The 13,849-nt window shown below is 40.9% G+C and overlaps 1 protein-coding gene across 1 annotated transcript in view; it reads left to right on the forward strand.

Moving 5' to 3' along the window:
* Positions 1 to 13,849, forward strand: part of HSD17B12 (hydroxysteroid 17-beta dehydrogenase 12) — a 158,089-nt gene that overhangs the window by 133,670 nt on the left and 10,570 nt on the right. The window contains exons 8-9 of the mRNA XM_045808781.2: positions 2,635 to 2,716; positions 4,776 to 4,841. Coding sequence (XP_045664737.1) covers positions 2,635 to 2,716; positions 4,776 to 4,841 — 148 coding nt within the window. The remainder of the gene's footprint in view (positions 1 to 2,634; positions 2,717 to 4,775; positions 4,842 to 13,849) is intronic.

Here is a 13,849-nt window from a genome sequence, read left to right on the forward strand (position 1 = left end):
TCTTGGGTTTGTTTATGTATTCTGGAGTACAACTACTTTGAATAACGTTCCCTCAAATTCTGACTTTTCACTAATTCAAACTAACTGTACCTCCTAGAAATTTTAATTGGAGGAGAGTATTTGAGAAACAAAGGTCTTAGTTGCCTCAAGGGGTAAACAATTAAAGGAGTATACCTGCATAACTGTGACATGGTTGACTATTGGTCTATTATTTTTGAAAATGGGAAAGAAGTTTTTTTCGTCTTTAAATAAATTTTCCTGTATTGAAATCATTGCTTTGGTGAGTGAAGTTTTAAGAGTGTGTTTTGCTAAGATCAAGATTTCATTTTTAAAATGTATTCGATAACATTAAACTTTAATTTTGGAAGACTTTTAAATTGCATTTCATTTGTGAGGAATGAAATTAAAAATATTAAGATTTTTGTTCAAGGGCACATGTAACGTCCGCCCCCCCACCTGAGTAAAACGGAGCCCATAATCCAGCTGATAAAACCAGCAGGGGTATACTAGAGCTTCAGTGAGGGACAGTATCATCTACAACTACTCTAAACTAGCTTTGTCTTCGTTTGCTCCAAATGACTGAGGCCATAGCAATTCCTGGTTATGTGAGAAGAGATTAAAATAAAATGCTACCTAAAGCTACAAGGATGCTTAGGATTCAGAAAGGGGGTGCATTTTGTCAGGATTTGGGGTTACTTCTCAGCATTCTGTGTTGCAGAAGATACCATGGCTCTCGTAGATTTCACGTGACTGGGCTCTGCTCTGAGCTTAAAGGTGACACCTTATATCAGAAATACGCTTCTCTCTCTTTGTCTTTTACAGGTTTGTTGAGATATACTTCACATACCATAAAATCTAGCCACTGAAAGTGTACAATTTGGTGCTTTCTAGTGTGTTCACAAGGCTGTGCAACCATTCGTACAATCTAATTTGAGAACATTTTCAACACCCTAAGAAGAGATATTTTAAACATCATAAATTAATACTCTATTAACGGTCTCTAGTAACAAAAGTCGCTTTTAGTCCATTTTGATCAGAGGAGTTTCTCACAAATATAGATAAAATCAAAATCTTAGATATTCATTCCTAATTACTAGTTTTTGCCCTCAGGTGATTGGGTTCTAACTCCTGATAGACACTCTTACTCCCTTACCAATGTTTAAAAACAAAAGACTTGTCTGTCTCTGAGATACAAGCAAAACATACAAGAATGATATAATCAATACATTGACTAAATATTTCCACCTTTCTTTAAAACTCCAATATAACATTTTTAAATTTGAGATTTGATTTCGATGACCAAAATGTGAGTGGATTTCACTGCTTAGGAACGTGTGTATTACTAGGAAGGACTTGGGTTCAAAAATAAAAACAAAAGACAACAACTTGTTTCCAGTGACACAGTAAGCTGAGGGTCCAGACTTCCGTTTGATGGTTGAAGTGGCATCTCGCCTAGAGGCTGGCAGGTGGACTGGGTGACCTTTGGGGATGATTTCTTTTCAGATTTATGTCTAAAATAACTTAGATTCCACTTAATCATGTTTCTTTTATTATTTTGCATAAAATGGGTCCATAATCCCTTTTTAAAAAAATACTGGAAGAAAAATAGGTATTGGGGGAGGTAAATTCAGAAAAAGAACCAAGGGAAGCTGAGTGGAAGGAAAGGAGGCTCACCTGGAGGACAGGAGGCAGGTAGGGTCACTGGCAGTAGCTGAAGGGGACTGCCACCACCCCCCCACCCCGAGAAGAATGGATTTGAGGGGAGAAGAGTGACTCTTAATTCCGTTTAAAATTCCTAGAACCTTAATTCCATACTTTACCCAACCCGTACGTGCTTGCTGGCAGCTAGTGTATTTACAGCATTGCTTTCCCCCATTTAATTTTCATTTATTAGTAAAATTAGTAATTCCTGGTAACTTTCTGACTTTTAGCTTTCAGTAGTCTCCAGAAGTTACAGTAGAAATTGAGCTTTGCCTTTTGGCAAAGAATACGGTTTGATCTCCTATAGAGTCGCATAATTTTATAGTCAGCTCTTTGTTTTGTGACTGAATATCTACAACCTGGAGGCAGTAGGAGGGGAGAACATAACCATTCACTTATTGCCAGGAGGTTTTATTAAGTACCTGTTACCTGCTCAGGACTATGCAGGGGGGGTTGAAGAAAAGTGTAAGACAAGGGCTGTGATGTGCAGAAGCTTATGGTTTTGTTGAGGGAGAAAAACATTGATACATATGCGATGATTAAATACTATAGCAAGGTGATATGTGCTAGCAGGCCAAAATAAAGGCATACAAGGATTATGAGTGTTTCTAAGAGCGAGGATTCTTGGCGATGTAGCCAGAGAAGACCTCCGATGGGAGAGATCAACTGGAGGAGACTAGCTCTGATCTGGTCATGCCCCAGATTACTAAAACAGAAATGAGCTAATTGCAGACAAGACCTATTTTTAGTTGATTGAGTTATGCCTCATTCACTGACCAAGGATATCATGTGTTGATGAAAGGCGAGGGGAGATGTGTGTTAGAAAAACAGCTATCTTCTTCTATTTAAAATAATTCTATATCGCGATCTGTAATTTACAAGCCATTGTGTCTATGATTTCATGCTGTTTACTTGGTGCATTTTCCTTTTTAGGTCTAAAGGGGCAATTCTGAACATCTCCTCTGCCAGTGGCATAGCCCCAGTTCCACTGTTGGCCATCTACTCTGCAACCAAGGTGAATAATTTTTTAGTAAATCATGTCAGACTAAGAATGACGAATACTTTGTAGTCAGAAATAAGCACAGAAGCTTCTTGGAGTCCTCTTCTTAGCCGTTTTCAAATGGCCTGGGAAGGAAAGGAATGGGGCACCCCCATCTCAGATCCACAGATGCTTTATTCCCCTGGTAGTGGACTGTTTTTAAACCAATACGGGCATACCTCAGAGTTATTACAGGCTTGGTTCCAGACCCCCACAATAGCACAAATATCACAATAAAGTGAATCAAATGAGTGGTTTGGCTTCCTGGTGTATATAAAAGTTATGTTTACACTAGGGTCAAAGTAAAAAAAAAAAAAGTTATGTTCACACTATACTGTAGTCTATTAAGTGCACGATAGCGTTATGTCTAGAAAAGCAAAGTACCTATTTTAATTAAAAAAAATACTTTCTTGCTAAAATATGCTGTCATCTGACCCTTCAACGTGTGGTAATCACTGGACACAGATCACCATAACAAATATAATAATAATGAAAAACTTGAAATATTATGAGAATTGCCAGAATATGACGCAGAGACAAGAAGTGAGCACATGCTGTTGGAAAAATGGTGTCGATAGACTTGCTTGACACAGGGTTGCCACAAACCTTCCGCTTTGTAAAGAACACAGTCTGTGTGAAGTGCAGCAAGGCGAAAGGCAAGGAAACGAGATATACCTGATTTCGTGCTTGCCATAGAGAGCTGGCCTAGGCCAGTTAGCTCTGTGGATCAGAACATCTAATGGTGGGGGATTTGGTTCATGAATGGGTCAGCTTCGCCCAGCAAAAGTTCCAACTCTGCAGAGCTGAGGGCAAGAATTTGCCACCAGTCAGGACATAAATACACGTAGTGGGTGCAAGATAGCCTGGGTGAGAGTGCAAGTATTTTGCTACATTATTCAGAATTCATAGATACTTATTGTCACTTCTGAAGTGAGACAGGGATTTTCTAGAAGTCTCTGTGATGTCATAATTTCATACAATATCACCATTCACCTCTTCACATTACTAGTAGGAGAAATTATTTAGAATACATTTCCTGCTGCCTGCAGGTCCGTAGCTTCTTATCCGATGTTGAGGCATAGGTTACATCTCTGAAATGAAAATGACCATTGAGATGCTGAAATTAAACAAGCTTTTAGGGAAAAATTAGCAAAATATAATAAGAACTTGTGATATGTCAGAGAAGGAAAAGAGCAAAGTGCTTGCCTTTTTTTTCACTTGGCTCTTTGTCCCCTGGGAAAACGTGAACAGTGACCACAGTTTTGAAAAAGCGCGGCACCACGCCCCACTCCTGCAATCTCCTTGCTTTCTGTATCTCTGAAATACACAGGAGGTGGGTTTAAAATGAACACCATGTTTCTTGAAGTGATTGTTGGACTCGAGCTTCTCACCCTGTTCTGCTCCATGGGCACAAGACTGTGATTAATCAGGACCCTAGTAGAGTCATTATTGATACTTTGCATTTTAAGCCTGAGGTATAGTCCATATTTGAAAAATGGTACATTGTATTTTACAAATAGATTTAAAATTGTACTATCAGAAGAAGATGGGCTGTCACATTCATCCCTACACTTCTTGGATCTTGCCATCCCAAAGGACCAAGAGGATGCTTGCTCTTTTCTTTTCTTTACTGACAACAAAATCCCTATAGAGGAGAGTTGAACAGAATTCATATCGTGTTTCTGTTTGAATGGCAAGTGGGGAGGAGGAACATATCCTTTGTTATATAATAAAACATTTATTCCTGGAAAGTAATTTTTCTGAAAAAAAGAAGAGATAAGACCCGTTTCTGGTTAAGTCAAAATTTGATCTGGAGATTATATTTGGTAAGAGAATACTTAATTTAGTGGCAGATAAAAACAACTTGAGGTTTTGAGGTTTTTGTTTTTTTTTTAAGGTCTCTTCTGCATTTGAAATAAGAATGATTAGGAACTCCAGTGTTAAATGGTTAGTTTGTTATTTGTGTTGCCATGACTGCAGATCAGGCCGATTGATGTCATGTGTGTGTTTCCTTCTCACTCCCACCTCATCCCAGGCTTTTGTGGATTTCTTCTCTCAGTGCCTCCATGAGGAATACAGGAGCAAGGGCATCTTTGTGCAGGTGAGTGGGGTTTGTTTCAGTTGCGTCCCCCTGTTTTTGTGTGGTTTCCACAGCAACGGTTGCCGTCTTGGCAACGAAAGAAAATCGCATTCCTAAGGAAGTGAGTGTGACGTTAGCACACCATTAAAGACATGATTTCTTTTTCTTTTATGCACTTAAGTCTAGATTTAAAAAAATTATCCCCTAGAATTCTGAAGTAGGGATAGTTAAAGTAGAACTAAGCGCACGGTTTTCTTTCTTACAGTTTTATTTTGAGAGAATGGGGACTGTCAGTATCTCTTAGCTGCCAGGTGTGTAAGGTGTGCTGGGACTCTGTTCCCAAAGCCACTGTGTAAGAACCACAAGAGCAGACGGAGAGCTGCATAAAGCCTGCTCTTTCCAGAGCAAGGATGACTGTACGCACCTGGATGACTTAGGGGTGGTAGCGAGTTTTCATTTTTTCTTAAATTGTGGTAAAAATACATAATAAAAACACCATTTAAATCACTTGTAAGTGTACAGTTCAGTGGCATTGAATACATTCCCATTGTTGTGCCACCCTCAGTACCATCCCTCTCCAGAACTTTCTCATCTTCCAAAACTGAAACACTGTGTCTATTAAACAGTAAGTCCTCACTTTCCCCTTTCCCAGCCCTGGACACCCTCCATTCTACTTTCTGTCTCTGAACCTGACTACTCGAGGGACCTCACGTGGGTGCAATCCTGCAGTCTCTCTTCTTTTGCGTCTGGCTTATTGCACTTCGTGTAACATCGTCAAGGTCCCCCTATGTTGTAGCGTGTGTCACACTTCCCTTCCTTTGAGGGCTGAATAGTATTCCGTTGTATATGTACACCGCGTTGTGTTTATTCATTCATCTGCTGCTGGACATTTGACTTGCTTTCACCTTTTGGTTGCTGTGAATAGCGCCGCTGCGAACATGAGGTGTGCACCTATCTTTTTGAGACCCTGCTTTCCGTTCTTTTGGATTGGTACCCAGAAGTGGAGTTGCTGGGTCGGGGGGCAATTGTAGTGATATATATGTATGGATGTATTTTTTTCTTGGAGCCGCCTTACTTTTTTCCATAGTAGCTTACCTATTTTGTATTCCCACAACAACATACCAGGGTTCCAGTTTTTTCTTATCCTTGCCAATACGTGTTATTTTGTTTTGTTTTTGTTTTTAAATAATAGCTGTCCTAATGGGTGGGAGGTGGTCTCTCATTATAGTTTTGATTGGCATCTCCCTAATGATCAGTGATGCCGAGTACTTTTCAGCTGCTTATTGGCCATTTTGTATCTTCTTTGGAGAAATGTCTGTTCAAAACCTTCACCCTTTTTTAATTGGGTCATTAGCTCTTTATTGTTGAATTTTGGGAGTTCTTTATATAGCCTGGATATTAACCCTTTATCAGATTTATGATTTGCAAATATTTTCTTCTATTCTGTGGGTTGCCTTTTCATTCTATGGCTTGTGCCCTTTGGTGCACCGAAGTTCTTAATTTGGATGTAGTCAGTTTATCTATTTTTCCTTTTGTTGCCTGTGCTTTTGGTGTCCTATGCAAGAAAGCATTGCCAAATCTAATGTCATCAAGCTCTCTCCCTGTTTTCTTTCAAGAGTTTAGAGTTTTAGCTTTTACATTTAGGCCTTTGATCCATTTTGACTTAATTTTTGTAGAGACCTTTGCTTTTATTATGTAGCTAACAGACACAATGCTGTGAAAATATAATACTAAATATGAGAGGAAGCAAATGTAGGAGTTTTTGTGAGTATCTGTCTCAAAGCAGCTCTTATTCAGCGCAGAGAAATGATGGCTCACAGCGTTTCCCTGCTTAGGCACATTTTTAACAGTGTCTTAGGACAAGTTGCAGTGCGTACCCCTTTCCTACTCCACCCACGACCTGCCCCCACTTCTTCACATGGCTCCCCCGTTGTTCATCATGGCTCTCATTATTGCGAGCCTAGCATTTCAAATTTTGCACCCTGAAGCCCCAGATGATCAGTCATCGTAATAGCTAATATTTGAAGGGTTACTTTCCAGGCACAGTGCTAAGCACTTTATAGGTATCCATTTATTTCATTTTATCTCGTAATGACCTCATAAGGTGGTGTGATTATCATCTTCTGTAAATTTATGGAAATCGGGGTTAGAGAGGTTAAGCCACGTGTCCATGTTGAACCAGGACTCAGATCCGAGGCTGCTTGGCACCAAAGCCTTTGTTCTTAATCTCTGGGCTCCTTATTTGAGGCCTTTAGGACAGCACTGAACACATTGGAGACGGCTGTGTTCCGGCAGTTATGGAGTCAGTTCCATTCCCTCCCCTGTATCTTTGGACAGTCAAGGTGGCCCAAAGTGTTGTCTGGATCTAGCTTCTAACTCCTTCTGTTCTATGGGTGGAGACTATAGCTAAGTCACCCACAGTGAGAGGTAGGTAAGGGAAGGGTAGGGTCAATGTTTCCTCATCTGCCAGGGCCATCTTAGAGTCGGCTTCCTCGAAGCCCCCTCCTGAGTTCTCACCCAAGTGGTCCTTAGATGTCATAGCCCTTTGACGTTATTCTGATTTGTGGCTTCCCATTAATACACAGGGTACACTGGGGAATAAGACAGGGTTTTCGAGAACCCTGAATTTTACACTGAACTACCGTACTCCCCCTTCTCCCCTTGACCCTGTCATTTTAATGCTAGAAGCTGAAATCTGCCATGTAGAATGTGGTGTATTTCGGTGACAAGGAGCCAATAAAGCATTCGTGGGATGTAAGGTATCATGTGCCACACCGTGTCGTGCCGTTTCCTCGTTCTGAGGAATCTATTGTAATCAAGTTATTAATTTCACAATTTCTAAACACCTGCTGAGACTAAGCAGGAATGTCACAGATCCGTCAGTGGGTGACCTTCAGACAGCATGGCCAGAAGCTGCAAGTGCTTGAATGACAAAAGGGAGTATTACACTCTGTGAGCACAGACGAGCGATTTCTGAAATTCTCTGAGTAGACAAGACCGTCTCCTCTTTCATTCCCACGGCTTGTTTCCCTCAAAGATCTTTTCTCCATATTCTCTATTAGCCCGGCGTGACTAGAAGCTACTGCAAAAACATATTAGCAATTTGTTTTTTGAAATGTGTAACTTTGATAAACTTGTTTTTCCCCAATAATGAACTCTGAGTTATGTTATTGCATTGATCATTGTCTTCCTTCAAATGAATTCATTCAGGGTTTAAATGTAGCGTGAATTTGGTGAAAAAATAAAAGCTCACATGTTTGTGAAGGAAAGTAGGGTTGTCATTTCTGTGTGAACACATCAGAGTGCTGAAGTAGACTAGAATGTCATACTAGTTCTGACCAAAGGGACAGAAACAGCTGGTCTAAATAAAGCTCAGAGTTAACAGTTACTGGTTTTTCTTTGGTGGTGGTTTATGTCTGCCCATTTTTTTGGCCCAGGAGTATTTACTGGCAATTTTCTCTTCCACTCCATCCCACATGCTGTTTCTTGGGTGAGCTTGCTAAAATCCAAGTCGGGAGACGTTGCTTTCCCTCATAGTCCCCCAGTGGCTGCCTGTGATGTTTAGGATCAAATTCGGACTCCACAAGGCCATCGCCTCTCTTGCCACCCCATCGTCCCTCCCTGCGTCCGGCCAGAGTGGGCCAGTGGTGTCCAGTACATGCTCGGCCCTCGGCAGACTGGCGCCTCTGCCGGCATGCCTTTCCCCGCTTCTCCCCACTCCCCATCTTCCCACCCCATTCACGCCTGCGCCTATGACCCCATCTTTCAAGGTTCAGGCCACACTTCACCTGTCCTGGGAAACCGAATCTCAGCTGTGTGACGTGCCTTTCCTTCTGCTCTCCTCTTTCTGCTTTTATACCTCGGCCTGATATTCTCTGGCTCCCTTGCTTACCCCCACTTCAATATATTCTTGAGATCTATCTTGTTTGTCTCCGTGTTGCTAATGGCACATGTAATTCGGGGCACACTAGGGACCTGCCTTTTGCCTGGTATCACAGAAGACTGGTTATGCATGGCCATGCTTTGTGGTACACAAACATTCATTTTAAAGGCCCTGAGCTGCTTCTTTTGCTCCCATAGGCCTCTGATCTTGAATTTTCAACCTCTGTATCTAGAAGGTTTCCAGGCTAATGCTGTGTTGCCATACTTCAGTTTCTTCTAATCCTTGGAAGGAAAGCTATCTTTTTAGGTCTCCCTCCATGTCAGTGTATATCAGATTGCTCTTTGGGGGGAGGAAGAGAGTATGTTTTTCGAATTTGGGTTGTTTTATATTAATTCCTTCGTAATATTTTTCCTTTGCTTTTCCCTTTCCCTCTTTCCATCTTTCCCTCAACTTCTTTCCTATAATTTTGTAGAGAATTTAAAATTTCCTTCATGAATTCCGATTTGCCATGAAATACGCATTTTGTGGAAATGCAAATGAACAGTGGAGACAGCAAATGAAAAAAAGGTCAATTTTGGACTTGATAAATTCTGTCCGTTATGTTTGAATTGAGGGTAAGAAGTTCATTCTTTTTTTTTTTTTTTTTAAAGATTTTATTTATTTATTCGACAGAGATAGAGACAGCCAGCGAGAGAGGGAACACAAGCAGGGGGAGTGGGAGAGGAAGAAGCAGGCTCATAGCAGAGGAGCCTGATGTGGGGCTCGATCCCATAACGCCGGGATCACGCCCTGAGCCAAAGGCAGACGCTTAACCGCTGTGCCACCCAGGCGCCCCAAGAAGTTCATTCTTGAGTAAGCCTTATCAAAAGTGTGCTTTTGGTATGTTGGTGAGGACTGTCTGTTCTCATTACTTCCCTATAATTAAAGCCTGGTCAGAATTATGCTTAACTCTTTCAAAAGGCAAAATCATAAGTGAGCTGACTGGCTAGTTGGTGGGTCCCACTACCAGCTCCTTCAGTATGCCACGTACCAACTAGCCATGAATGCTGAAAAAGTATAAGAAATAGCTAAGGCTAAGCCTGTTTCTTGAAATTATACTTCTTAAACTCGTATTCTGTAAAACCTTCACAAAAACAAAAACAACAACAACAACAACAAAACACAAGCTGCCTTGTTTTTTAAAAACTTCTCATTTGGAAATAATTTCAAATCTACAGGAAAAACTATTAGAGTAATACAAAGAACATTTTACCCAGATTCACTTAATGTTCTGCAACTTACTCCATTTGCTTTATTATTGAAAGGTAAGTTGCATACGTCATGGTTCCTCACCGCTAAATACTTCCGTGTGCATTGCCAAAGAAGAAGGATATTCTCTTATATAACCACAACACAGTTGTCAACTTCAGAGTTAACATTGATATAATATTTTTATCTAATTTGCTGTCTGTATTCCAGTTTTTTACTCCATAATATTCCTTATGGCATTTTTTATCCTCCAGTATAGAATTCAGTCTAGGGCGGCTGGGTGGCTCAGTTGGTTAAGTGTCTGCCTTCGGCTCAGGTCATGATCTCAGGGTCCTGGGACGGAGCCCCACATCAGGCTCCCTGTCCTGTGGGGGGCCTGCTTCTCCCGCTCCATCTGCCCCTCCCCCTGCTCATGCTCTCTTCTTTCAAATAAATAAATAAAATCTTAAAAAAAAAAAGAATTCAGTCTAGGATCAGGCACTCTATAGTTGTCCCGTCCCTTTAGTTTCCTTTAATCTGGAATGTATCCACAGCTTTTCATTGTTTTTGTGACATTGACATTTTTAAAGAGCAGAGTATGCGTCTTCTTCTTTTTGATTGAACACCGTTTATTTGGGGTTTATCTGATGCTTCCTCATGGTTAGATTCACGTTATGCTTTCCTGGCCAAAATGGCGCATGTGGTTTTCCATCTTTCTCAGGGCATCACGTCCAGAGACACATGCTATCCATCTGCCTTCATTGCTGCTGTTGAATTGGTTGCTTCATTCAAGGTGTTATCCCGTTTCTCTGCTGTATAGTTACTGTCTTTTCCCGCGCACTACTAAGCAATCTGTAGGAGGCACTTTAAGACCAGGCAGATATCCTGCCCCTCTATCAGTTTAGTGTCCCCTATGTTTAGCCTCCTGTGATGATTCCTCACAAACCCTCCTTATGAGGAGGTTTTTGATGCTGAAGAATTCATGAAGCCCTGCCTGGGTAGTTGGTCATTTCAAAGCAAGAAGTCACAGCTTCCTCAATCCAGGCCATGGTTCTATGCAGACCACATTTATCACTGGTATGCTTAGGGGCAGTGAGGAAGGGATGCTGGGCTTGGCATCAGCAAACCAGGGTTTTAGTTCTGATATCACCAGTCAGTGGTCATCTGACCTACAGAAAGCCGCTTCATTACTTTGAGCCCTAGTCTCCCCTCTGGCAAGTGGGGACAAATGATGGGGCAGATATAAGAACACCAGAAATGGAATTGATACGCAAGCATGAAGATGAGAGGAAGGAAACTTGCATTTATTGAATATGTACAGTATGCTCCATGTTTCCCACTATTTTGTTACCTTATTTGAGATAGACCTCAACCTAGTTCCATTTTACAAATAGGAAACGAAGAACCAATAGGAGTTGTGGAGCTTATGTAAGGTCAATCCAGTGTGTCACACTGCGAATGCCTGCTACTGGCCAGGTCCTTAGCTAGGCAGGGAGGTAACAGAGGTCAGTAAGACACCGTCCTTGTCCTCAAGGCACACACGGAAAGAAAAGACAGGTATTTAAACATGACAAAGACAAGGGATAGTAAGTCCAAAACCACAAGTACGTATTGTGGGCCACGTTTCTTCAATCCAGACCTATTTAGAGGGTACCTAATAGTCTGGTAACTGGGGATACAGTGGCAAAAAGACGACAGAGACAGATGGATGTGGTAGAAACTTATGTTTGGTGGGGAGACGGACAATAAACAAGTAATGAGATAAACGAATGAGATGACGGTGTACAGTGATAAGCGCTATGGAGAAATTGGAGGAGGGTGACGTGTTCAAGAATGTGGGGAAGTATGGGGAATTTACTCATCTCTGGATCTGTAACCTGGGGTTGAATAACCCAAAGTCTGTGTTCTTTCTGTTTCTCACGGAGGTGTTTCTCCACACCATACAGTTTTCTTCCTTGGAGCTGGGAAACCAAGTCTCTGGAAATGTTATCAACGAGGAGATCATTTGCTAACTGAAACTATCCCTTAGGGTTTAGTTTATCTGACTCTTTACCAGAGGACAGATGAGGACACAGGTCGAGGCCACGAAACCCAGAGAAGGTGGTTGTAGGTTTCAGCTGGCCTGAAAATGAAATGATTTTTCTCATTTTTAGCATGAGATTGCAGAAGAATACTCCATTTAGATGTGAACTTACCGTAATAGGGACATTCACTCGGCCCCCTTCTCTAAAGTTAACCACCATCCAGTGTTTTACTCTTCTTGGGTGGTGAGAGTTGGTGGTTTTGTTAATTCAACTAAATGTTGTTTTTAATCAGAATAAATTTAGAAAATAAGTAGGACACATCAAGATGAGGGAAAAAACAAAATTCAAGTTTTTTTTTAAATGAAAGAAGATATTCCTCTTTTATATTTTGTTAAATATTTATAGCTTAGAATAATCATGGAGATCTTTTGGGCTTCAGAGAGCTGGAAAGCTAAATACTGAGAAGTGGCTATCAGGATTGAAAACCGAATTCTTGATCCATTCTTCTTGTTAATTGTCAATGTCAATAAAAGAAGGTAATGGAGTGTGTCTTTGTTAGTGCAGATGGAATCTAAGTAGAACTATAAAGCAATATAATTCTCCCAGGAAATAATCATATCTGGTCAACTGCACCACCTTTGAGAAATGGCTCAAGAATAGTAACGTTAGTCCTGTTGGGGTCATTGGACTCTGATACCTTCCAGCCACGTGAATCTCCATGTTTGTCATTGATAACATCTGTTTTGCTTGGCCCTTTGCAACAGTGTTGCACCCCAAGAACTAAAAACTTAAGGGATAATAATTTTAAGATGTAAGAGTAAGTGCAAAGAACTAACATAGCCAGGTGGTTACCTCAGGAGTCACTCTATAAATATGGTGTTCTTACACTTTTTTACAAGACATAAAAATTCAGCCAAGTTTTTCTTTTTAAATTTATTCTGAAAAATATAAATACTATAAACCTTAGAAAATACCAGAGTTCAAATCCTACACACTTTAACTGACAATATTTCATTTAATCCTCATAATAGTACAATAAGAAGGATGCTATATCCCCCAATTGCAGAGGGAAAAACTAAAGCTCAGTATTTTGGTCAAGATCAGACAATGAGTAAGTGGTCAAGTCCACCTGATTTCAAAACTGACATTCTCCCACCTCATACCCTACTGCCTTTTTCTCTCATACCCCAAATGCAGTGCATAGGGAAATCCTATTGACTTCAGTATCATTTAAACATATCCACTATCAGACCACTTCTTGGGACCACCACGGCTACCACTAATTTAAGCCCCGTGATCACATGCTCTGAACATTTTGCAATACCTTCCTACCCAGCCTCCCCTCCTCCCATCCTTGCCAATATCCCCCACAGTCTGCTCTCAATAGTCAGAGTGATCTCTTTAAAGACAAATCCAGGTCATTTCAGTTCTCTACTCAAAAACTGTCTTGTGACTTTTTAGTTTCTTTCAGAGTAAAATCATGAGTTCTTATGACCTACTATGTTCTGATTTCAAACCTTCCACATTTTCTCATCCCCTGCTGTTTCTCTGGCCTCCTTGCAGTTCCCCAAACACTTCAAGCACATGTCTACCTCAGGGCCTTTGTACTTCCTGTTCTTGCATTTGAAAAGGATCTTTACCCAGCTAGCCTTTTTGCTAGCTCTCTCCCTTCGCTGAAATCTTTGCTTGTATGTCACCACATCAAAGAGGCCTTTATTGGTCACCTGCAGGAACAGCTTCTGTCACCTCTGTCCTTACTCAGGCTTATTTTTCTTTTTATCATCACCTCCCAGTGTAGTATCATTTTTTACTACTTGTTTATGTCTTTGTGCCCCACTCCCCCGCCCAAGATATAAGCTCTATAAAATTAAGGACTTCGCTTTTGTTCACAACTG

This window comes from Ursus americanus, chromosome 24 (genome assembly GCF_024610735.1).
Source record: "Ursus americanus isolate L20-20 chromosome 24, mUrsAme1.1.p, whole genome shotgun sequence".
Lineage (NCBI taxonomy): Eukaryota > Metazoa > Chordata > Mammalia > Carnivora > Ursidae > Ursus > Ursus americanus.